The 25427-nt window shown below is 38.4% G+C and overlaps 1 protein-coding gene across 1 annotated transcript in view; it reads right to left on the reverse strand.

Moving 5' to 3' along the window:
- Window positions 1–25427, reverse strand: part of GABA-B-R3 (gamma-aminobutyric acid type B receptor subunit 3) — a 138364-nt gene that overhangs the window by 46034 nt on the left and 66903 nt on the right. Inside the window, exon 2 of the mRNA XM_089731783.1 lies at window positions 19590–20247. Coding sequence (XP_089587909.1) covers window positions 19590–20220 — 631 coding nt within the window. The 5' untranslated portion in view covers window positions 20221–20247. The remainder of the gene's footprint in view (window positions 1–19589; window positions 20248–25427) is intronic.

The following is a 25427-nucleotide window of genomic DNA, read 5'->3' on the forward strand; positions in this document are numbered from 1 at the left end:
GAGACAATTGCACGAGAACACCTCAGAAGTAGGTAATTTTTCAAACTAAAATCACCAAAAAAGTATCAGTTAATTTATTTTTTGCTTATTTAGACTATAAAAATGTGACGCTCTCTTGTCTCTAAGGAACGCGATCGCAGTCAGTGCGAGGCGACGGTACGCTTACGGGCAAAATGATTTCAAGACATTTAACTAAGTTTGGGGCGTAATATTTTGAGTGCACATTACATTATCACCTTCTGAAGGCGTTTTAGCCTAATGGGTTAGATGCACGGCGGACTTGTATGCAGTGACTCGAAGGTTCAAATTTTGAAAGCAAGTTACGGATTTATGAGCCCGCAAGGATATATGTATGCATATATATAGATGCAAGAAACCAGCGAGAATTATTTCAAATTGAATATCTTATTTATTTTATTTATTTTTATACTGATTGTACACAAAAAGAAAATACAATAAAAACAGATTTAAAGAATGTCTAAATACTATGTACAAAGGCGAGCTTAACTCATTCATGAGTTTTCTTCCAGCAAACCATTATCAGAGAGAAATACGATGTATAAGAGGGGAATAGTGTACAATATAAGAGCTATTAAAGCATGATTTTTAAACTAAGCATTAAAAAAATAATCTAATATTAAATTAAAAATACATATAAATAAAAATACATAAAACAATAACTTAAATACGATTAAAGTGACAGGAAATGTTTCTTCATTTGACTCTTAAAAACTTCTACAGGGGAACTAGCACGAATAGGTTGAGGGAGAGAATTCCATAATCGCACTGCTTGTATTGTGAAAGAGCCACTATAGCGACTAGAGCTGTGTATGGGAGTTTTTAAAAGAAGAGAAATGGCTTGTCGACTAACTTTGCCGTCAGGAATCAGATATTCAAAGCGTTCACGGAGATAGATAGGGACATCAGGATTGTGAAGAATAGAATAGAATAGAGAAAAGAGAGAATGTGGCAATCTCGACGTCGCCTAATCGGCAGCCACCCCAGCTCAGCCCGGAAATCAGACACATGGTCACACTTCCGGAGACCAAAAATGAAGCGGATGCACAAATTCTGCAGTCGTTCGAGTTTGTCTAAAAGCAATTCAGAAGCATCTAGAAAACAGATATCAGCATAATCGAGAAGAGGAATTAAAAGCGTTTGAGCAAGATAAATTTTAGTGCGAAGAGGCAAGAATTTTTTGAAGGCGTTTCAGAGACTGAAAGGAGTAAACTGTTTTTCTGCTTACTTCGGAAACGTGATTAATCCACGAGAGGTGACTGTCGATGTATAAACCTAGATTTTTGACACATTTCGAATACGCTATCGGAACGTTGTCGTAGAGGATCGGCGCTAACGAGCTGTAATCGAGAAGGCCGCACATATACCTACCACCAACAATGAGAGCTTGCGATTTCGAAGGATTCACCAAAAGACCAAAGGACTTGGCCCAGTTGTAAATCGCAGAGAGATCTACGTTGATTGCCGAAATAGCAGCCCCAACGTCAGCAACCCTCGTATGGCGATATAGCTGCAAGTCGTCTGCATAGAGATGGAAGTGTGAAGATAAAGATTGAGAAATTGTGTTTATAAACACAGAGAAGAGGAGAGGAGAAAGTACGCCACCTGTGGAACACCCGCAGTGAGGTCACACCACTCAGAGAAAAATTCTTCATAGCGAAACGTCTGCGAGCGTCCACGGAGGTAAGAATTAAACCACTGAATTACCGAAGACGAGACATTAAGAGAGGATAAGATACCGAGAAGAATGTCAAAATCAACTGAATTAAAAGCATTACTGAAGTCCAGTAAAACCAAAATAGTAATTGATTTCCGCTCCATGGCCAAGCGAATATCATCGGTGATTTTCACCAACGCGGTGACAGTGCTGTGACCTGGACGGAATCCAGATTGATACGGACTCAGTAGGTTATTCGAAGAGAGGCAAAAAGACAGTTGTTTCTGAACAATGCTCTCGAGGACTTTGGAAAAGATCGGAAGAATAGAGATGGGACGGTAATGGGACAAAGAAGCAGGTTTTGCAATTTTAGGCAAGGGTAGGACATAAGCCCTTTTCCAAAGTGACGGAAAGCAACTGGACTCAAGATAAAAATTTATTATGTGGCAAAGGACAGGAGCAGTTTCCTCCATGATAAGTGTGAACATTTGAAGCTGCAGATTATCACATCCTACTGCCTTGGTGGAAATGGATTGAAAGGATTTTTTAATCTCCCGCTTAGCAATTGGTGTAAAGGAAAAAGAAGTATTTAATGGCTTAGAAAGATTTGAGAGATGGTTAAGAGTAGAAGATTTGATGGTGGCATCGAGCGTGACTGGAGGCTTGGCAAAATGCGCATTGAGTGCGTCAATATTCGCCATTACGGTATTCTCCTCAACAGCCTTACCGATACCAAGAGACTTGAGAAATCGCCATACTTGTGTAGTATCGAGATTAGTTACGGAATTGTGAATGTGGCGTCTCTTTGCATCCCTACACAGGCGACTGCAACGGTTGCGAAGTTTTTTGTAGACTACCCAGTTTTCCTCAGACGAGTTCTTCCTATACCTCATTTTTGCTTGATTGCGCCTACTCATAAACAACTTAATTTCATCAGAGAGCCATGGTGCAGGCAAGTGCCTAACCCTGATTCTCTTGAGAGGTGCATGGTTGTTGTAGTGATCTAATAGTAGGTTGTTAAAGGCAGCAATATCTTATTTTCGAATTTAAATAAAATTTCTTATCGGTAATAGAATTCACGCGACACCAATGTGACTATATTCGCACGAATAATATAAAACCCATTGGAAACGGTGGATGCAACAGGGTTCGACTATGAAAAGACGCAAGAAGTCTTCAGCGATTTAAATATATATTATCTCTTCAAGGATTCTGATTTTTCACGCGAAGCAGTCACGAGATTTGGCTGAAAGGACGTGACAGCCTTTGTATAATTCAAATGAGACCTCAACCTGGTGTGTCAAGATTGCGCTCACATTGTCTATGGACTAACCGGTAACTGTTCAGGGCATTAAAATATTTATAACTCATACGAAGCTTTCACGAAAAATCAGAGAGCGAGAGAGCAATATTTTCTTCATTGTGCAGACGCCGCGCCGTTCCGATAGGATTTCACACATGGTCGCACTGTGTGCTCAATCGTTTCAGTTCAGTGGGACATACACGATCCTGAGCGAATATGCATGTCCTGTGTTCGAAGATTATCTACTGTATAAGCTTTTTTGATGTTCTGATGGCTTTTCCTCGGCAAGAAAATATTCGGCAAATATTTTTTTCAGTATTTTTGAATACATTTCGCTGGGACTTTGGCGCTTGGTCGAGATCACATTTGATCTGTCAGGCTATTCGTATTGTTACGCCGGTAAGAGTAACGCCATCTATCGCCGAATAGCTTCGGCTATTTAGCTTCGACGAATATCAAAGGAACTCGTAACGTCGAGAAAGCTCGAGAAGTACAACACCATCTGTTGTCAAATAGCGGAAACACATCGAAGCTACTTGATTTGCCCAGAATGTTTCCGATAAATCCAGGGATGTCGTTTCGACTATGAAAGCGTTGCAGAGATGGCACGAGTCAGTCAGTAATCGGATACATTCGAAGCGAAACAGCCAACGGATCACCTGAAGCGAAGCGGAAGAAGTGAACTATAAGTTGTAAAGTGTTCTATGTGTGTTTTAAATGTTGAATACAGTTTTAGTTTATATTTATATTTATATATACTAATATTATAAAGAGGAAAGATTTGTTTGTTTGTTTGTTTCGAATAGGCTCCGAAACTACTGGACCGATTTGAAAAATTCTTTTTCCATTAGAAGCCGACATTGTCCCTGATGAACATAGGCTATTTTTTTTTATTTTATTTTTTTTGGTTTCATGTGTGTTTTAATGTTTCCGAAGCGAAGCGAGGGCGGGTCGCTAGTAATAATAATAATAATAATATTATAAAGAGGAAATATTTGTTTGTTTGTTTGTTTCGAATAGGCTCCGAAACTACTGGACCGATTTGAAAAATTCTTTTTCCATTAGAAGCCGACATTGTCCCTGATGAACATAGGCTACTTTTTTTTTATTTTTATTTTTTGGTTTCATGTGTGTTTTAATGTTTCCGAAGCAAAGCGAGGGCGGGTCGCTATAGTTTATACTTTTTTAGAATTTTTATTTATCCCGAACCCAGCGCGTAGCAGTATGCATCCGAGAGGGCCGCTCAATCGTAAACATGATTATTTGCGTGTGTACCCTTTCGGAATAAGGGGCATAATGATTGAGAGGGGGCGTTAAAAGGCACGGATTATGACCCCTTGTCTGCCGACTGATCGGCTCCTATTTGCTAGGTTTCTTCTGAAATCTCATTCGATTTGCACCGGACCTTAGTCCTCTATTGGGGATCTTCGGATGTGATTGTTCCACCCCATCCCTTAGGATTGTTACGCATAACACCCCAGTGGTTGTCCGCGGCAGTTTCATTCGTCGTTTCTCGTAATAGCCTAAAAAGCCACTGGTCATTAACATAATAAGCAGATTGGATAGTCCGTAGCCCAGCTGGCCATCCAAGTCTCCAGAATAATCCGCCGAAATGGGCAAATAGGTATCTCCAAGGTATAGGTAGGTAGGTATTCTAGTTTGAAAGGCACAATATTCGATATTACAATATACTTTAAGCTTTGACCTCATAAGTGAGTGGGCGGCGTCAATTGTGTACCGTGAGCCTTTGTCTATCCGTCAGACCAACTTTAAAAAACGAATCTAATCCTGATAACTTTCTGCAGTTAATTCCTCATAGTTCTAACGCAGTGGCCTTATTATGAGCTCGAGCGCCGCGAAGTACTGCATCTGTCTTCGGACTTCAGACTTTCTTAAGTTTAATTAAAGCCCGACTCAGCTGTCTTCGGTCAAGCTTAACGTGAAAATATAGCAGCGCAATTTCCTTATTTACGTTTCGTCTTAGCTTTTGTTTTGTATCGTACGAGCTCTTTTTGATAAGCTTTTATTAGCTTCAGACGTATGTATGTATGTTTCTAACGGAATCTTTGAACATGATTTTGACCCCATTCAAAACGTCGGATTAACTCGAAATTTGGTATACTTATTAAAGACCGATGTCAATTCAATATTTAAAAAAAAAAATTAAAAAGAAAATTGAAAAAATTGAAATTCAACTAAAAAATGAATAATAAATAATTGCTTAAAAAAACTAAAAAAATATGGTTTTATAGAAAATCCAACTAAAAAATAGAAAAAATATTTTAATAAATTTGAATTGAAAATAGTGTAAGAAAAAATGATTTTATTGTAAAAAAGCGTGGGATGATTTTCAGGATATTATCAAAATAACCCCTCTACTCATATCTGTTCATAAAATATTTATAGCTACCTACTTATACCATGCAGCCCATGCTTTGGGGTTGTTGGATTTGTTGGAGTTTGGCTTTGGAGTTGGATTTTCTATAAAAGCGTATTTTATTAGTTTTTTTAAACTATTATTTATTTTGTTATTGCTGACATATTATCGTCAATAAATACATCCTTAAGATTTCCTTGTTTTTTTCTAACAAATGTTTCACATGTGATTTTACAGGATCTATTATATAATTTGTATTTCATTTGTATCGGTAATAAGTTAATTTAATGATAATATAAAGATTACATATATTACTGAGTTTATGTTATTTTTCTATTCACGTTTTTAGAATGGAACTCCTTTGGTACTCTTTTAGAGAAATTGCATTAGTGTGAATGCTCGCCTGACATGTGACATTTTGTAATTTATTTTTTTCTTCTGTGTATACGAATATTAGAGTTTCGAGAGATCGCCGGTGTTCTTATCCCGCAGACGAATACTGTTAATATTCGTGCTTAGTGTATAAATAAAATACAGGCTCGTATATTGAATATTTGCGTTTATTCTTATTTTGTTAATTTAAATTATAACTTGCCATGCACGGAGCTAAAAGGCAGAAACGGAAGAGAGGGTTGCCAAGCGCCAAACTTAAAATTAGCAATTTAGAACTTAGGTGTTACCATTACAATATTAAAATATAATTCTAATGTTCATATTTTGATTGAACACCTAGCATTCGTGCGTCCAAAAATAACATAGACAACGAAGAAACAAAAGCTAGGAACGAATAAAAAACAAATCCGCAAAATTTATAAATTTGCGTCATACGATACGATACTGCCATCTGTGTAGTTTGTAGTTTAATTGTATTAGTTGTAGTTTAATTTCTAGTGTAGCGTAGTTTGTGTTCAAGACAACGATTAACGAAGCCCGTAATCGCTTAACACCATCCGTGCCGTGAGTTCGTTCACCTAATTACTGCAGTGACTTGAGTTTCAAGTTACTTCAACAACTGGACCGGTTTTGAAATGATACTAAATTCTGTGTACATGATTTAAACTAGATGATAGCGCCATCTTGTTGTGTCTTTAAAGCGGCTAGTTGCCCTCAATTAAGAAAAATAGTATTATTATTCGCCAATAGATGTCGGGAAGAGTTGACACGAATAAAACAACATTTTCTGAAAATAAATCGCAGCTAGATCGATTTATCGCCCCGAAATCCCTTGTATTACTAAATTTTGTGAAAATCGTTGGAGCCGTTTCCGAGATTCAGATTATATATTAATATACTAGAATTGCTCGTTTAAAGGTATAAGATTATAACAAAATCGATCTGTCACTTGTATACTCTTTGTTGTCGACTATAATCCGAAAACGGCCTTAAATGTTTTGCCATTAAGACAATTACATGAAAACGGTATAGGACGTAGCCTCCATTCGAAGGGCCCTCGTAGTAATATCGTTTGTAACACCGATATCCGTTTTTAGGGGTCCTCGGCTAAATAGCCCATATAATGCAAGGTCTTCACTGGATTTTTGTCACAGCCATTTAAATTGGAGACTAATTTAGACTTCTGGTGATAAAATTTTAAAGGTAGTTTTAATCTATGGAGTAAATTTTGAGAGGCGAATCAAAGTGACGAATTCCGATAATCTTTTTAAATCATCACTACTATTGCGTTTAATAAGCTTTGTAAATGATCATAAAAAAAAAAAAAAAAAATTAAGTTCTACTTATCGTGATCCATTGTCACCTTACACGAACCGCGTGGTATTATAATTGATTTAGTCACCTACATTATTGACATTGCAGTCCCGAATACCCACAATATTCAAAAAACTTTTACAGAAAAAATGACAAAATACACAGAGCTTAAAGAAGAAATAGTTAGAATTTGGAAACAGAAAAAAGTTTATATAGTCCCAATAATAATCTCATCCACTGGAGTTGTCCCAAGCCACATCCACGACAGCTTAAAGTTTCTAGATTTAAAAGATAACATATTTATGTCACTACCAAGGGCAGCTATACTAAATACATGCAGAATAGTGAGAAAGTTCCTGCAGCTTGAAGAAAATCAAACTTACTACACGTAATAAAAACTAGCATATTAACTCATAGCTACTGTACCGGCTCTGTCGACAAACTGAACTGAGAAAGGGGAAAAATATTAATACAGTGGACAAGTCGCACAAGGTAATTCGGCGCCAAGCTAGGATTCCCTATATCATTGAAATTAAACACTGATATGCATATTTATACACGTTTAAATATGTAGATATGAAATACCCAAACAAAAAGCTAAAATACTTGTTCATTCATTTCCAGATATTATTTTAACTTGAAAATTTATTTCGACTACGGAACCGTTTTGTTCAACAAATATCAGTTTTATATCTTTAGAGACATTACCATCTGATATTGTAGCGTTTTAATATCAGCACCATAAAAGTAATTACGGACCTTTAATAGGTTTTTATTGGGACTTTAACGCTTTAGGTATGCGCACTTCTGACGTGATCGTGTGGTGGTCCCCGCGGCACGTACCAAGCGATCAAAGCCGATGGAGTTTAATTTTTTCAAAATTCAAAATCAAGTTTCTTTCACAAACACGCTGAATTTAACCGGGAATTGCGTGCATTAGGATCGCGAACTAAATATTTTTTTTTGTCAGGAGGAAATCGCCGCCCTCCTTTGGGGTTGGCGGGCGGAGCTAGCTGGATACGAACCGACTAAAACCTCCTGTCGCTCAACAACCAACGTCCAAACCTCGCATGAGACATAACTCATGAAAAGGCAAAAAGGGGAAAGTGAAGCGTTTAGTGCGGAGCACATCCCTCCCATCACCCTCCCCCTCGGGATGCCGGAACGGCGGTCGTCGGCGCTACGACCACCAGCCCTCTCGTTCGGCAGGCTATCCGAAGCCCGCATAAATGGCGCCGGTTAGACTGAGTTATCCTAAGGGATACCCCGCTGGGTGAGAACCAGCGTGGGTTGAGGATAACCGGCCGTCCATCACCCGGATGCTCTTGATTAAAAGGCGTGCAGAGGAGCTTGCACGTCGTCTTCTTAGGCCCCCCTCGCCGGTCCCCAGACCGATATGTGAGGTGGACCCGAAACACTTAGAGGGCCAGGGCTTGGGCGACATCCGCCTCCCTGGCCCCCGCTCGTACTAAATGATAGCACAATATATTTTTTTATTTAGTGAATGTTCTACTATGAATAGAAGTGATCCGCGTTGCGTTTGTAATTCGGGGAGATTTATCGGGATAAAGAGTTTCCTGTGTCACTTCCGTCCATTAAGTGCGAGTCGATTTGTGATCTACAATTTGTGTTCGTACGTAAAAAATCAGTGAACCAACGAACACAATGTCTTATTAGATTCATAGTCTGTCTTATTAGTCCTAATAGATATTTTCAATGTTGCCCAGTTTATGTTGTTTAATGTGATAAAAACTGTTGTCACATGTATTTTAGTTATATAATTATTATTTAATGCTGTATTTATAGTTTTTAAATTTCTATGTAACGAGACGAAATTAAGGTGCAAAGTTATCTTGCAAAACCCCTCAGGCGTGACCGTCAAAAATAATTGATATATTATAAATATTTTTGATTATGTTATATTTACATTTTTAATGATTTGTGCTTTTAATGATTTCTATCTATCGTTTCTGTGATTTGTGCATATAATCTCAATTTTTGTTCATTACCGCGTTGCTGTTTAAATAATATTATACATAATATTATATCCATCTGATATAGTGAACAGTCTTTAATATAATCACAAAATCTATCATATAACTGATTAATATATTATGATATTATGGATGTATTGTAATATATATGTGTTTTCACAGTTATAACAAAATTAGATTTGTTGCTACAACGTATACAATTATTTTGTATATTTATGACGATGCTTGCAGCTGAAAGTAAGTATTGTACTTTTTGACGAAGCATGTTGCTGATAACTCTATTTCTGTAATCTGACGAAGCGTGTTGCGGATAATAAGATGTAATTTTAGGTTAGGAATATTGTGTTCTTTTTTTTATAATAAATAAAGTTAAATTATTTAGTGTAAGTAGGGGCTGTGCGCTGTATGTTTTCTTACAAGGGTTTTTTTTGCAGTAATTGCCGAGAATATAAATTTATTCACCCTTGTCTAATCACGGGGGGTTATTGTGAAGTACGACGCGCAAGTAGTAGCGATGGGGCGATCTTAAAACATTGTTTCTTACGTTATTCAAGAATGTGAAGTTCATTTATGACTGTTTGTGCCGCGAGCACAGATTTTGATGGTTTTTATTGTTATTGTTTTTAAATTGTACTCTTCTTCTTTTTCTCCACCTTATCTCACCATCCATGTCTTCTATGATCGACCTCTTCCCCCTCTACCTTGCACTACCATTTCCATACATCTCCTAGTCACATGCATCTTCTCTCTACGCATCACATGGCCATACCACGCTAAGCGTCCGCTCTTTAACTTGTTGCTTTGTACTGAGAAACCAAATCTGCTAAAAAACGTCATTTTTTTTTATTGACTAGATGTGTGGACGAGTTCACAGCTCACCTGGTGTTAAGTGGTTACTGGAACCCATAGACATCTACAATGTAAATGCGCCACGCACCCTGAGATATAAGTTCTAAGATCTCAGTATAGTTACAACGGCTGCCCCACCCTTCAAACCGAAACGCATTACTGCTTCACGGCAGAAATAGGCGGGGCGGTGGTACCTACCCGTGCGGACTCACAAGTGGTCTTACCACCAGTAAAACTGTCAGTGAAACTGTCTGTTTGTCGTTGAGAGCCAGGTCAGGGTCGGTCTAGACGTTTCGTAGATATAGCCAGGGAAACCTGAGAAGACTGGGAACAAATTACGCACGGTCATCTAACCCCAAATTAAGATTCTCTGTGTTATGGGTACCAGAGAATGACATACATAATTATACACGTTTAAATATATACATATATAGATAATAAACATCCAGACAAAGGGTAAACCAATCCTGTTCATCATAAGAATGTTTGCCCGATGTGGGAATCGAACCCACGACCATCGGCACACCAGTCAGGGCTGATACTATTGTACTACCGAGCCAATAAATTATAATAATAGAGTATGTTTGAAATACTGATTTGGCTGTGTGTCTTAATAGGGAGGACTCGATGTGCTTCATTGATTTGTCCTGACAATACCATCGACCTCAGGCCTAAAAGCGCTTTTACTCTATGTTCTTTTTTTATTGTTTAGATGGGTGGACGAGCTCACAGCCCACCTGGTGTTAAGTGGTTACTGGAGCCCATAGCCATCTACACGTAAATGCGCCACCCACCTTGAGATATAAGTTCTAAGGTCTCAGTATAGTTACAACGGCTGCCCCACCCCTCAAACCGAAACGCATTACAGCTTCACGGCAGAAATACGCAGGGTGGTGGTGCCTACCCATGCAGACTCACAACAGGTCCTACTACCAGTAAACTACCAGTACTACCAGTTCTTCGAAGCATTCAATAAAAATAACATTAACATTAAATTATAATACTTTGTGTATTAATTGTATGTATATTTACGGAGAAATGCATGTGTATATGTATGTGTACATATATGTATATGTATTTCACTGGAATGGTACACCGCGCGTAGTTCGTTTCCAAATGATTATTGTCCACCTGATGGTTGTCTGGAAGAGATCGCTCTTAGCGATAAGACCGCCAATTGTACTTTTTTGTGTTTAATGTATCGCACTGTTTATTTGTTTTTTAGGTACAATAACGAATACTCTCTCTCTCTCTCTCTCTCTCTCTCTCTAAAGCTAAACCAAGAATAATAGAAAGTGTGTTAAAACTTAGATTTCATTACAGATAAGGAGTTTCTACCTTGCCTACAAATCCCAGAGTTGAATCGTATTTTATTTACCCGTTTCCCGAACAAGTTTCTGTCTTGGAAATTAGTTCCGTCGGGATGTATTACTTTTGGAGTACACCGTCATTGAATATTTCTGGAACTTTCCGTCTTAATTTTAACATTCCAGTCTATAGTTGACGTGTATAGCGTATCGAAGAAATGGCCGATTTGAATAATAATTAAAACTAGTGGTCGCCCAGCGCCGGTTGACATTCGAACATCATTATTAATTTAAATTATAAGTTTGAACATTATTAGGGTTCTATTGTCAAAGATTTTACTTCTTTATAGAATGTGTTTGTAGAATGTCTTTATGTGTTATCATATATTATCTATACGACACGTTAAATAATATTAATGGACTTTTTGGCGGGAACGCGAGGAGTGAAGTTGTGTGATTTGTTTTATTTCGTCTATTTAATGTTTCTTCAGGTTTAAATGTGTAATAACGGTGGTTTATTAAATTTTTAATATCTGTGAAAATGCACAAATGTGGTAAAATGAAACAAAGCCGCTGAACGTAACTTCTCGGGATCCTCCAAAAAGTCCACTGAAAAAGTCTCAGTAAAGCCACCATTTTACTGAGATTATATTTCATGCCATATCATCTCATTTCATTTCATTTAACTTCATCCCAGTTGATTAATGTCTCAAGTTAATCATCTTCATTTCATATCATTTCCCTTTCATAAAAATAAGAATATATATTAAAATAAGGCATGACTTAAAGGTCTTAGTTACCAGGTCATAAAATCCCTAAAAAAAATATTAATCTATTCTCAATTAGTCCACAGACTTTAAGCTATAAGTATGACAATAAACAAAAGAGTATATATGCGCGTGTATGTCATATACATGATAGTGGGTGTAATTTTTTTTTTATTGGGTTAATGTATTTTTTATGCATAATTTAAAAAAATATTAGCATTCTGCTCTGCTCCTTTTCTATATAAGTTATAAGTGTGGGAAATTTTATAATCATCCGACCGCGCAATTTTCGTAAAAAGAGGTACAAAGTTTTTGCTTCACGTATTAATTAATATAGGTAAATAGATTACAATGACCGTAGCTAGTCACCCATGGTCATCTAGTCCCTAACTGGGATTATTATTAATGATATGGCGTCTTGTGAGTCCGCATGGGTAGGTACCACCGCTCTGTCTGTTTCTGCCGTGTAGCAGTAATGCGTTTTGGTTTATGGGTTGGAGCAGTTGTTGTACTGCAATACTGAGACTTAGAACTCATGTCTCAAGGTTGTGATTTTATGGGCTCTGGTATAATATAAAATTAAATCAAATAAGGTGAGATAGCACGACACCTTAAAAGTTGTATGATATAAATGATTACGCTGAAACCGAGTAGAATTTCAATAAAGCTGATTCAAAAATGAGACCAAATTTCATGCAATTAATTTAAATATTCACAAAAAAAAGTTTGCAGTACAGTTGATAATGTTTTTGAACTTACGGTTTTCTCATAGTAGAGGCAAATAACGTTTAGGGATAGTTACAAAGGAGCATGTATTGGATCTTTGCAGTAGCTCACGATTCAGAGCCGGTTAGGCTTCTTCAGCGCCCCCGGTAAAGGTCAAGGGGCGACCTGAGGGGTAGAGGCCGCGCGGCGTGCTACCAGCAGTCTAGCGCGCTGCCGAGGAGTAATAGAGCGACCGGTTGGTGGTGTATCGCATCCCGACCCGGCAGGCTGGTTCTGGTCCAGCGGGGTATTCCGGGACACCAGCAGCCCCGTCCGGGCGGCCTGACGGGCTGCCGTACCGAGACGGCCGACGTTTCAGAGCCTTCGATTCGCCTCGAAGGCTCCGTCGGCTGGGCGTCCTTGGGGTGAGCTGCACCATCTGGTTGTAGTGTTGACCGCGGTAACTCCCTTACCACATCCGAGTTCTGACAGCGGAGGTGATCGCACGCTTGGGCGAAGAGTGCAGGGGAGTCGTTTACTGGGTAGGTCCCTGAAAACAACCTTGGGCCCGTGGTCTCGCAGTCGCGGACCAGTCGCACATACCCCGCGCGCCCCATAGGCGCGGGGACCTCGTAGGAAGTTCGGCCCCCGGCCCAAAAAAAAAGGCTTCTTCAGCAGGCTTCCGGGCAGTCATTAGCGAACCTTCCTCTTCTGACGTTCACCCATTCGTCCTAGCTAAGCGGCAAGGTTCCTAGTCTCGCGCGAGCCCAAATAAACTTGGTTGGACTTCACTTCTTAAAATTAACAAGCACTTCAAAATACAATTTGATCACGCTGAAAATTTCAACGAATTAATTCATAGCGATAAGTTCAAGATGATATTCGCTTATCTAATTAGCGGTTAGTGAAAGCATTTCAAACATTAGCGGTTACGGAATAATTTCCCTAATCAAATTTTAGTACGAAACTTTGCTTTGAATTCATTAAATGTTATTTGATTATTTCTATTAGTTATCGTGTGAATTTTTAACACTTTCATGCTTAGATTTAAGGTTGCCGCTTTATCTACGAAACTTTGCTTTGAATTCATGAAATGTTATTTGATTATTTCTATTACTTATCGTGTGAGTTTTTAACACTTTTATGCTTAGAGTTAAGGTTGCCGCTTTATCTACGAAACTTTGCTTTGAATTCATTAAATGCTATTTGAGTATCTTATACCTTTAAACGAGCAATTCTTGTATATATGTATATAATCTGAATCTCGGAAACGGCTCCAACGATTTTCATAAAATGTAGTATACAGGGGATTTCGGGGGCCATAAATCGATCTAGCTACGCTTTATTTTCAGAAAATGTTGTTTTATTCGTGTTTTCAATAATCAACTCTTCCCGACATCTATTGGCGAATAATAATATTATTTTTCTTAATTGAGGGCAACTAACCGCTTTAAAGACACAACAAGATGGCGTTATGGCGTTAACAAAAAAAAAACAAGCAAAGCTCGGTCATCATCTAGTTTCTATTACTTATCGTGTAAGTTTTTAACACTTTCATGCTTAAAGTTAAGGTTACCGCTTTATCTATTCCTGCTGTGTAGGATTCTTGCATTCATGAGGTAAGAAAGCCAAAATATTTTAACAATTTACTTCATATTTCAAGAGATGGGCTGAAACATCCTTGACTGGTATACTTTTATTCATACCGACACAGCGTACTGTATTTGCCTTTTATTTGGCTATATCATTGGATTCCTTTTTCTGATCCCATATTCTATTTTTGGAGTGAAATAGGAGAAATAGTACTGAGTTCCGGTTTCAAGATTTCGACAGCCATTGTATAACAAAAATGATCCATCTTATGTCGTTTGCAAATAAATAATAGGCAGTTTAAAAAACTAACAAAATACGCTTTTATCGAAAATCCAACTAAAAAATAGAAAATAATTTTTAATAAATTTGAATTAAAAATAGTGTAAGAAAAAATAATTGTATTGTAAAAAAAGCGTGGTCGGTCTGATGCTGGTTTGCACGTCACTCCGCAAGTGCCGGCGGATGATCAGCGCCGCAGTAGCGATTGAGTCGCTACTGATAGCCATTGCTGAGTCAAAACTTTTCCAAACCCTCTATATTTTTCCTTTCTCTTTTGATGGTTTAATTTTTATAAATGTATAATTTGAATAAATGTTTATTAATATTGTTATTTCGATTCTAGTAATGCCATCTGTCGTCAAATAGCATAAATTGATATTGGAATATCTAGAAACAACTCTCGAATATTCCGGTTGTAACAAGATTATTCTAATGACCCCAAGATGTTCTCGACATAGACAAGTCCAGAACATTAGAATTAGAATTATTATAAACATTTATTCGAATTATACATTAGATAGAATTAGAACATTCTCGAACATTCTTGAACGTTCTAATTCTATCGCAAATGTTTACGAGATCTGTAGACGCCACGAGCGGGCGACGTGAAGGCAGTTTTATTCGAAGCCAATCAACGAGCGAATCACCGGAAGCGAAGCGAAATAAGTCAATTTTGACATTGAAGCCTACTTGAAGTGTCGTAATAATTACAATAAATTGAATTTATCGTGAGCCCTAGTTCGTAATAATATTATATTCCATGATGGCGGCCGCTTGTACGTGTCCCTGCGATATTCGACGTCATTCGGTCACCACTTAACGCCATCAAGAAAACGTAAGCAATTTCATTAGATTAGTTCAGTGATTTGGGAGGAAGCAAGTTTCCGTCTAGTTCTATTAATTCTGAGATCCGGCGTCTGACTCCTGAATTATTCAACGCTTCTGTCACTTCCACGTCAGTTGACTGTGAGTGATATAAGAACAGAGACTGGGCCACGGATTCTCGGTACAGAGTATATTTTATTGCACTTAGATTGGTTACAAGCAAAGAAACGCCACTTAAAATTGGATTTCTATTCTTTAAAAAGACTGAAACGTTAATGTTAGCTTGTTAATGACTTATTGTGATATACATGTTTTATGTGTTCCGTCCGTGCGTATTTTATAAATGACATTTAGGTAGGTAATTCAAGTTGTCTAACTTAAGTATTTTTGTAGCGATATTGAAGTTATTATTATTTTGTTCATTGAAGGGTAGGACAGTCGCTATTACAATTAAAGTCACAATACATCATAATGTGTCTTCAATTTCTGTGTTCATCTCTAGGTTTAGAAATATTAAATTCTATCTTCTCCCCGTAAAATCTTCAGCATTCACGTAATTTCCTCATAATTTCTATTGCCTATACTTATTTTAATAACATGTATAGTAATGAGTGAGAAGTGCTCTCAAATATTAAGCCTCTTTCGAAGCGATCCCACCCGCGAGAAGCTGGAATTGCCTTAGACTACTAGCGAACAGGAAGGAAAAAAAAACGACGCGATTCGGTCATGTTCGTTGTTCAGGCGCCTGAATATAGTCTGTGGTCTTTTTTACCCCGCAAACTGAGCACTGCGTGACAGTTTAAAATATATGCTTTGAATTTTTATCCCAATTTATATTATTTTAATTCTGTAATTCCTGAACATGGTCCTTCGAGCCGGATATGAAGCAGCGACCTACGGATATCGAGTCCCGTCCAGTTTTTTGTATTTCCCGAACATTCGTATTTATTATTTAAGTGACATCATTAGTTTGCGTGTAGCATTAAGTGTTCAATCTACTACTACGGGTAAAGTTAATCTGTTTCCTCAAGTGATTCTTCTTGGGATCCTCTTATCGTAAAGATGAAAAGTGAAACAAACCAACAAATTTACTGGTGGTAGGACCTCTTGTGAGTCCGCGCGGGTAGGTACCACCGTACCGCCTATTTCTGCCGTGAAGCAGTAATGTGTTTCGGTTTGAAGGGCGGGGCAGCTGTTGTAACTATACTATGTTGTACCTTAGAACTTATATCTCAAGGTGGGTGACGCATTTACGTTGTAGATGTCTATGGGCTCCCGTAACCATTTAACACCAGGTGGGCTGTGAGCTCGTCCACCCATCTAAGCAATAAAAAAAAGTGCCAGACTTCTAGACACTATAACTAATAGTTCTGTGTGAAATGCAACGTAAAACTCTAGAAATAATTTATATACAAAAATGATGCGCGTGCAACTTTTGCACGTGAAAAAAGTGAAACCTCTTTTGCAGTGTGTAGTATTGTGGTTTTCTTAATTTTTCGTCCTAAAACTTCTCTTGTAATAGGGAATGCTGAGTATAAGAGAAACGATCTCTTCACCATTTATATATATTTTAAATTATATATAGATAAATAAATATGTCTTTCTTAAATAATTCATAAAAAATAAGACATAAGATGGTTAAAATGCTACTGCGATCTATAGGAGGAATGAGAAACTAATAACAAGCCACCTGGTGGCCGACGCCCGTAAACAGAATGTCTATAAGAGAAACGACCTAGCTCGCTTTGTCCTTTCCCTCTCTCCACGGTCGAGTGGTTAGCCAGACATTCTGCCTATTTTCTCCCTCTCGTCCTTCCTAAATTGTATCTTTTCTCTCTAGCCGTAACGAATCTGTCGCGAGTTAAATTTTACTCTCAACGCGCCTAAACAAGTTTCACTTCAATAGCCGGTAGTGAGCACAATATTCAAATATCCACGAATAAAACCTTAGTGATCCGTGACCGTGAGACCACTGTAACTGTGAAGTATTTTAACCATAAGAAGTAACACGATGACAATACGACTGTGAGATTAAGTCGTAGGGCTTGTAGTGTGTTTTGTACTTGTAAATGTGTTCCAATACTTGCACACGACTAAACGCAGCTCCACATCGCATGACGTCATATCACCTGAAGTTTTATTAACAGCCAGTTATATTGTCAATTAATTTTATTTCCAGCCAGTATTATTGTCAATTAGTTTTGTATATAAGTGCGTGTTGTGTTTATATTCATTTAATGTGCTTCGTGAAATCGACCAGACAAATACAGGAAAGAGAAGTCCTCTCCATTGTTCATCTTCCGTCCAAACTGCAAGTGACTAAAGGCTAGTACATCGATACACAAGTATCTTAGAGAAGCGTCTACGATAGACTTCTTATCGTGGCCACCGCTAACTACTTGTACATATCCGATCCAGGCGACGGGGCAAAGCAAAGCCGCTGTCGTCCATATCTTGTCGGATCCCCCGGATCCACTTTCGGTGCTTTTAGGCTCTTCAAGCACTGGTCATCGTCCTCGTCAAACTCGTCGACTCCGACGAAGAGTTCCACATGCAAACTAGCCCATAGATACAACCCACTGAGTTTCTGGCCAGATCTTCTCAGTAGGTCACGATTCCGATCCGGTAGTAGATTCAGCGAAGCACTGCTCTTCCTAGGGCTTGCGATTCTCTCAGGTTGAGTGCGTCATCTCACCTACCGGTCCACGCGAAGTTGGAATAGCCTGGTGATAGGACTGATAGTAAGACCTCTTGTGAGTCCGCACGGGTAGGTACCATCACCCCGCCTATTTCTGCCCTGAAGCAGTAATGCGTTTCGGTTTGAAGGGTGGGGCAGCCGTTGTAACTATATTGAGAACTTAGAACTTATATCTCAAGGTGGGTGGCGCATTTACGTTGTAGATGTCAGTAGAACACCAGGTGGGCTGTGAGCTCGTCCGCCCACCTAAGCAATAAAAAAAAGCCTCTTAGGCTACCAACGATTAGGTAGGAAAAAAGAAAGCTAGTACAAACAGCCACTTCAAGCTCTTGTTTTGTAAAGTTCCGTAAATTCTGTTTTAGTTTAAATTCACGTTTACCACGTGACACATTGGTAGGTTGTCAGTCTTAAATTGGCAAACTTCGACGAGAGTCTTGCACGACCTCTGAGCCCCTAGCGCCATAACAGACCTCTAGTTTATAAATGAGAAGATTGTCTTTTAAAAGTTTACCTCGCCGAAGTGATTTTAAAATGTCCCCTTTAAGAATAACAGAATTTGGGTCAGGCTCGGCACCTCGGTCGAACTTATTTAACTTCTATTGTTAAGGAAAGCTATTTTTTCGCGTAAATGATTCAGTCTTTGAAGCTCAACTTTTTTAAGCTTCAATGAACGAAAGTTTCAGGTATGGTTTCTGTTATAACTTTTGCCATTTAAAACCAATTCACATAATAAAAAAATTTAAACCAGTATTGGACATAGCCCATGGAGTGTTTCGCCGGTTCTTCTCAGTGGGTCGCGATTCCGATCCGGTGATAGATTCAGTGAAGCACTGCTCTTGCTAGGGCCAGTGTTAGCAATACTCTGGGTGTGAGCCCCGTGAGCTCGCCTACGGGTCAAGGCCACGCTAAAACAACCTCTCAAGGCTATCAGCATAGGTAGGGAAAAAATACCCTATATATAAATAAATAAATAACTATTATAAATAAATGAATATGCAAAAGCATATTTTTTTAGAAGTAGTAGGATATAGTTATGTTTTGACCAGAGATTTTAAGAATTCTGAAACGCTTTGACTGACTTGGTTGTGTAGTAGGTAGCGTTCATAACTACTGGGCAAAGGGTCGTCGCTTCGATTCCCACAACGGGCAAACATTAGTAAACATTGATGTCTGGGAGTTTAACACCTAGTCTCTGGTTGCCATAAATTCTAGTTTGGAGCAATGTTACCACATGTGACTTGATAAAAAAAATCGTTACTCAGTATCTTAAGAAAATCTCGAAAATGCTCAAATAATACAATCAATAAAATAAAAAAAATTAAAGATAATTAGTCATGAAAAGGATCCTTGTCTCTTTGAATTGAATAGAACCAATCTTTCAAACTCTCAACAGACTTTTCCTTCAATTTTAATGAACTCCATTGGGCAATATATTTCCTTAATATACTTTACTCTTTATTATAATAACTTTCATAAGTCTAGAAAATGTACTAAATATAAATCAACTTACCGTTTATAAAAGTTGAACTAGAAGTATTCACGTCCGTAATTTGAGCGGGAGGATTTAGGATATAATGAAAAGATTCGCTCGAATAATTCTTTAAGTCACGTATTTTGGACTCAGTCGTTTTGTTTTTATCTAAATTGAATTTTACTGTAAACGTTTCATTAGTAATTAAATTTTTGTCGTCTTTCTTGTTGACTGTGGTCGAAAAATCGTAAAATATTTTAGTTCTCGTTACGTCATCGACTCTGAGTTTTTCCATTGAATTATCTTTATTTTCTATATTAAGTACACCTATTTCTATAGCTTTTAAATCGTTACCAATATCTGATTCATTAGATTCAGCTAACGTTGCATTAAAATCGGTGATTAGATCTTTAGTTATATTTTCCAGTTTCGCTGTACCAATGGATTCGTGAACGTCTTCTGAAAACTCATTATTGGTGTTGTTCGTTAAGTCATTAAAATTTTCATTCAATATATTTGTTTCGTTGGATATATTTGGCTCGTACATTTGGGTTTTGATATTCGATACAAGAATTAGTGATAGAAGAAGGACAAAGGGCTTGTTTGAGTTTTTTTCGTAAAGGGGTGAATAAAGGTGTAGGGATAAAATGGATATTTCCTTTTGCGTCATGCCAGGCCGGCCTCAGCACCGCCTAACCTGGAATAAAGATTAAATATCCCAATTAAAAATCAACTTTGATTAAATTTACACACGAAAATGTTAGGTTTGTCTTTGTAAGTATCATTTACATGAACTTTTAAAGGTGTTTGTTGTGTTCGAGTAGATAGTAAATAAATAATATTATTAGTAGTAAATTTGTTTTTATAGAAATTAGTGTAATAAGTACTATTAGAGGAGCGAAATTATAGTCTGTGACGGTAGCCATCATAGAACACAAGATATTTGAAAGATGCCTGAATCTCACTAACGACAATTTCAAGATAAGCATATATGTAATGATTTTTTTTATTGCTTAGATGGGTGGAAGAGCTCACAGCCCACCTGTTGTTAACTGGTGGTTACTGGAGCCCATAGACATCTACAACGTAAATGCGCCACACACCTTGAGATTTAAGTTCTAAGGTCTCAGTATAGTTACAACGGCTGCCCCACCCTTCAAACCGAAACGCATTACTGCTTCACGGCAGAAATAGGCAGGATGGTTGTGCTTATCTTTCCGGATGTCCAGTAATTAAAACAAAACGAAATATTTGGTCATTCCCATAACAATGAAGCTAAAGTTCATGTAAATACTGTTCTGGTAAACGACAAAAACGTGTAATCAAATAACAAATAATAACAATACTTAAGCTATTAAAATCTTAATCGAAAAAAGGAAAAGATTTTGAAGGAACAAATTATTTTTTTTTTCTGCAAGAAATAAATCACTTCAAAAAACCGATTCCCCCATCCGTACTTCACGCGACAATTAACCTCTCCTCATTCAATAGATCTGCTTACAAAGACATGATTCAATACTGATTGAACTCGACAAAAGATCTTTTGTTGCCAATCAACATTGACCCTTCACAGAGACGTTTCAAAAGCTAGATTAATTTGATCAGGCTCACAACGCCGCCGGCTCCTGATCAGGTATTGTCCAACGGCAGTTTTTGTTACTTCAATTCTCAATCGGTTATTGTATTCGAGATGTGAATAATGAATGTTTGAAAACTTCACTCTTTTATGCTGATTTCATTGAATATTTTCATTGTACGCATATATCTGCTTCTACATAGCTACAAACATTATAATTGAATGCTTGAAATGCGTAAACAATAAATTAGTTTTATAGATCTTTTAATATGAAATATACGCACATTCCGTTATAGGAAAGACGTTATGTAAAATAATGGTAGCTTCGGCCGTATTGCAAGGCGGGTGGGTGGTTCACATTATTTAACCCTATTTACTCACTGGTAGCCTAAAGGGAAATTTCAGCCCGGAAGGGTAGGTGAGCTAGTTTGACGAGGACGGTGACCGGTGCTGGAGAAGCCTAAAAGCACCAAAAGTGGATTCGGGGGATCCGACAAGACATGTTTCAGGCAACGGCGACTTTGCGTGCCCTGTCGCCTGAGTCGGATAAGTAATTAACGGTTGCCACGATATGAGGATTATCGTGTCTCGTCGCTTTTACAAGTAGCGTTCTGACGCTTCTTTAAGATACTTACGCATCGGTAGTAAATTTAGAATCGTCGTGAATCGTCGGCTATCCTGCAGAAACGGTATTGGATTACCTGGAGAGAGTTCAGGCGTGTACGGGCCGCGTGAGCGAACACTACACGGCATATGTCATGACGGAACGTATGCAAGATTTGTAGAGTGTCACCTTGTTACGAAGGGACAGCTTACTCCGCTTGCAGATCATTCGGTAGAGTCGGCTGAGTAGGAATGTGGCTCGATCGCCTACTGATTTAATGTGGGGACGTCATCCCTCTATCGAGGGTAACACCTGGATACTTGGCATTCAGAGGCCACGCTATGGGCTGGCCGAAGATTTTAATTGCGGGAATGGAGTTAGCGCGCCTAATTTGTGTTTGTGCAGTGGTGCCGAGAGGGCGACCCCTTTTGAAGAGCACGGCTATGTTTTCTGTGGGGTTGATGTCGATGCGCCACTTACGGAGCCACTGTCCTAAATTAGTGGCCGCGGTCTGGAGTTTATTATGCAAGAACCACATCTTCCTACTTGAGTAGTAAATAGCTGTACCATCCGCGGAAAGGGCTAATTCGGTATATCATTAATATATAGGCTAAAAAGTAGCGGGAAGAGAGTAGAGCCTTGTGGAACTCCGGCCGAGATTTGTCGCGGGAGAGAACGAGTTCCTACAACTCGATACCGAAACGAACGGTTCGACAAGAAGTCACGTATGATGAGCACGAGATTGTCTGGCACGCCCATGTTATACAGTTTTTAAATTAAGCCGTCGTTCCAGACTTCGTCGAACGCCTTTGCGATATCGAAAAAGAGGGCTCCCGTGAGGACGGGTCTATTAAGCCCTACTAAGATGTGCATGATCGAAACGCATTACTGCTTCACGAATAAAGTAAGCAGGGTGGTGGTACCTACCTCACGGACTCACGAGAGGTCCTACCACCGGTAAGAAAGTTCTTTCTGTATTAAATTCATTCTGTAATAGATACTTTTAATAAAGTTTACTATAGAATTGATTCGCATTCAGTTCGGATGAACAGTGCATTTTATTCTACGCTTTTGCGTAAATATGGAAAAGAATTTAATATGCCATAGCAATGCCATTTCCCGGCGTTATTTTTAGGAAGTAGGTAAACATGCTCTATAAAATAACTTGAAATCGAATATAAAAAGAGTTGAGGAAAAAAAAAAACAAAAATACTTAAACATATACCATGAAATTTCAATCTAAATTAAGTGTACGCTCATCTTGACAGCAAATTGCAGATCCCGGCGGAAAACGAATGTGAAGAGTGTGACATGTCACAAGTCATGTGTGTACACAGTGTAGTAAAGTTACGGTAGATCAAATCAGTACGCACAACATTTAGTACGAATGACAGTAACAATGGAGAGTAACCGTGTTGAAGAAAATGTTGGTATTTTTTTTTTATTGCCCTTGTAGGCATACGAGCATACGGCCCACCTGATGGTAAGTGGTTACCGTCGTCCATGGACTTCAGCAATGCCAGAGGCAGAGCCAAGCCGCTGCCTACCGCAAATTGGTATTCACATGTGGCGGTATTTATCATACAACACAAGATATTTGATAAATGCCTGAATCGCGGTTACGACATTTTCAAGATAAGCTTACATTGTCGAGCTCGGCAAAGAGCTCGACGTGCAACCTAACCTGTACATCAGCCCGCTGAGTTTCTCGCCGGATCTTCTAAGTGGGTCGCGATTCGAATCCGGTAGTAGATTCATTCGTGAAGCAGCTACTCTTGAGTTGTTAGGTCTCCGTTGGAGGCGCTCGGGTAGTTGTTAGCACCCACCCCTCCTGGCTGAGCTCTTGCTCGCCCTACCCTGGTAAAACTGAAAAGGCCTCCGGGTCACCAGTGATCTCTCAGACATAAAAATAAATAAGCTTGCATATATACCTAGGGTGGACGAGCTCACAGCCCACCTGGTTGTTAAGTGGTAGCTGGAGCCCATAAACATCTACAACATAAATGCGCCCCCCACCTTGAGATATAAGTTAGCCTTCTATATTATTTGTTAATTAAATTTCGAGAGCGCATTGAACGTTCTGTGATTAATTTGCACTGCAACAAAGCGCTCGGTAAATCCGGAAGAATTAACAATTTATTTTCAGTGGAATTGACACACACGTTTAACATTAAGGTTTCAGCAAACAAATGCTCAATAAACGTTTTTACTCGTCTGGTGTAACGGTTTTAACGTCCGTCTGGTGTAGTGCTAAGTGACATGGTCACTACACAAGGGGGTCGCGGGTTCGAATCCCGCCAAGGGACGATATTTGTATGATAAATATAACTGTACGAGGTACTGTAGGTCTTTTCCAGGGTTATGGATGTATATTAAATATATGTATGTGTATAATAAAAATCTTACATTTATTTCCGTTATCTGGTAACACAAGTTCTTTATGAACTTATACCAGTTAACGTGGCGTGATTGTTAGTAAATATTTATATTTATATTATTTATTATATTTACTCCTACGTTTTGTTTTGTCATATTCGATTCTATGGTTGTAATTATGTTATTATTTTTGGAATAATTTCTAGTATCTAGTTGCTACCGGAATTGATAAATAATGTAAAATAAATGTCAAATTCTCAATTGAGGTACTAACGGTTTTTACCCTTCAAGAGAACACAACTTCGATGATGATACCGCCCCACCAGCTTAAAGTATCCGACCAGACCCTACGAAAGCTCGACGTAAAGGGGAATTTAAAAGAATTGGATGTCAACTTAAATATGGTAATCCGCATTTACATCTGAAAGCTAGCGGTCACGAAATACGATTACGAATTTCAAATTAGGTTTTTTGGGTTGTACGACTTGTCCCATAGGGTAGATGCCTACCAAATATATAGCTACAAAAGTATAATATAGTAATTGTGTTTGAAATTTCCTTTTATTAGCAATGGTGGTGAAACAAGAATTGTTGTAATCTAAGCAATAAAAAAAAAATACGAGTGACTATTGTCGCACAAAACTCGTCAGGTTTGAGCCCCGTGAGCTTACCTACTAGCTCGGCGAATCTAGAATAACCCCTCGAGGTTACTAGAGTAGGTAATAAAAAGAAAAAAACGCACAAAACAGTCCGGCTCGAGCAACCGAACGAAGCGGACCTCTCTGTTGATATCGCTTGAAATGTAATAAACGGAATTAATTGGAAAAGTGAGTCTTAATTACTGTTTTTTTTCCTTCTTTTTTTATGGCTTACATGGGTGGAAACCGCAACGAATTTCTGCTTCACGGTAGAAATAGGCGGGGTGGTGGTACCTACCAGTGCGGACTCACAAGAGGTTCTACCCCGGTAAATTCAATTACTTTTAATTACTTACAATTCGGTACGTTTGACTTAGTATTTGATTCAAAGAGTTTTTTACTAAAATGGGGCGTATTTTAAATGCAGGTAGATGCTACCAATTTTTTACAGCCTATTTTTACAGTGTACAGACATTGTTTCCGGATTGAAAGTTAGGGCGAACGATGTGATTGCGGGTTTTTGAGGCTAATCGAGCTGTATAGAAAAATCTAAGACATCCTCTGCCAAAGAACTAAGGTTTGTGAAGAGCAAGTCACTGAAACTTCAGTCATACTGAAGGCTGATGAACTAGGCTCAAGATTTGACTAATCCTTAAAGCACAAAAAGCGAAATGCCTCGCCAA

The sequence above is a fragment of the Bombyx mandarina genome, chromosome 12 (genome assembly GCF_030267445.1).
Source record: "Bombyx mandarina strain Sakado chromosome 12, ASM3026744v2".
NCBI lineage: Eukaryota > Metazoa > Arthropoda > Insecta > Lepidoptera > Bombycidae > Bombyx > Bombyx mandarina.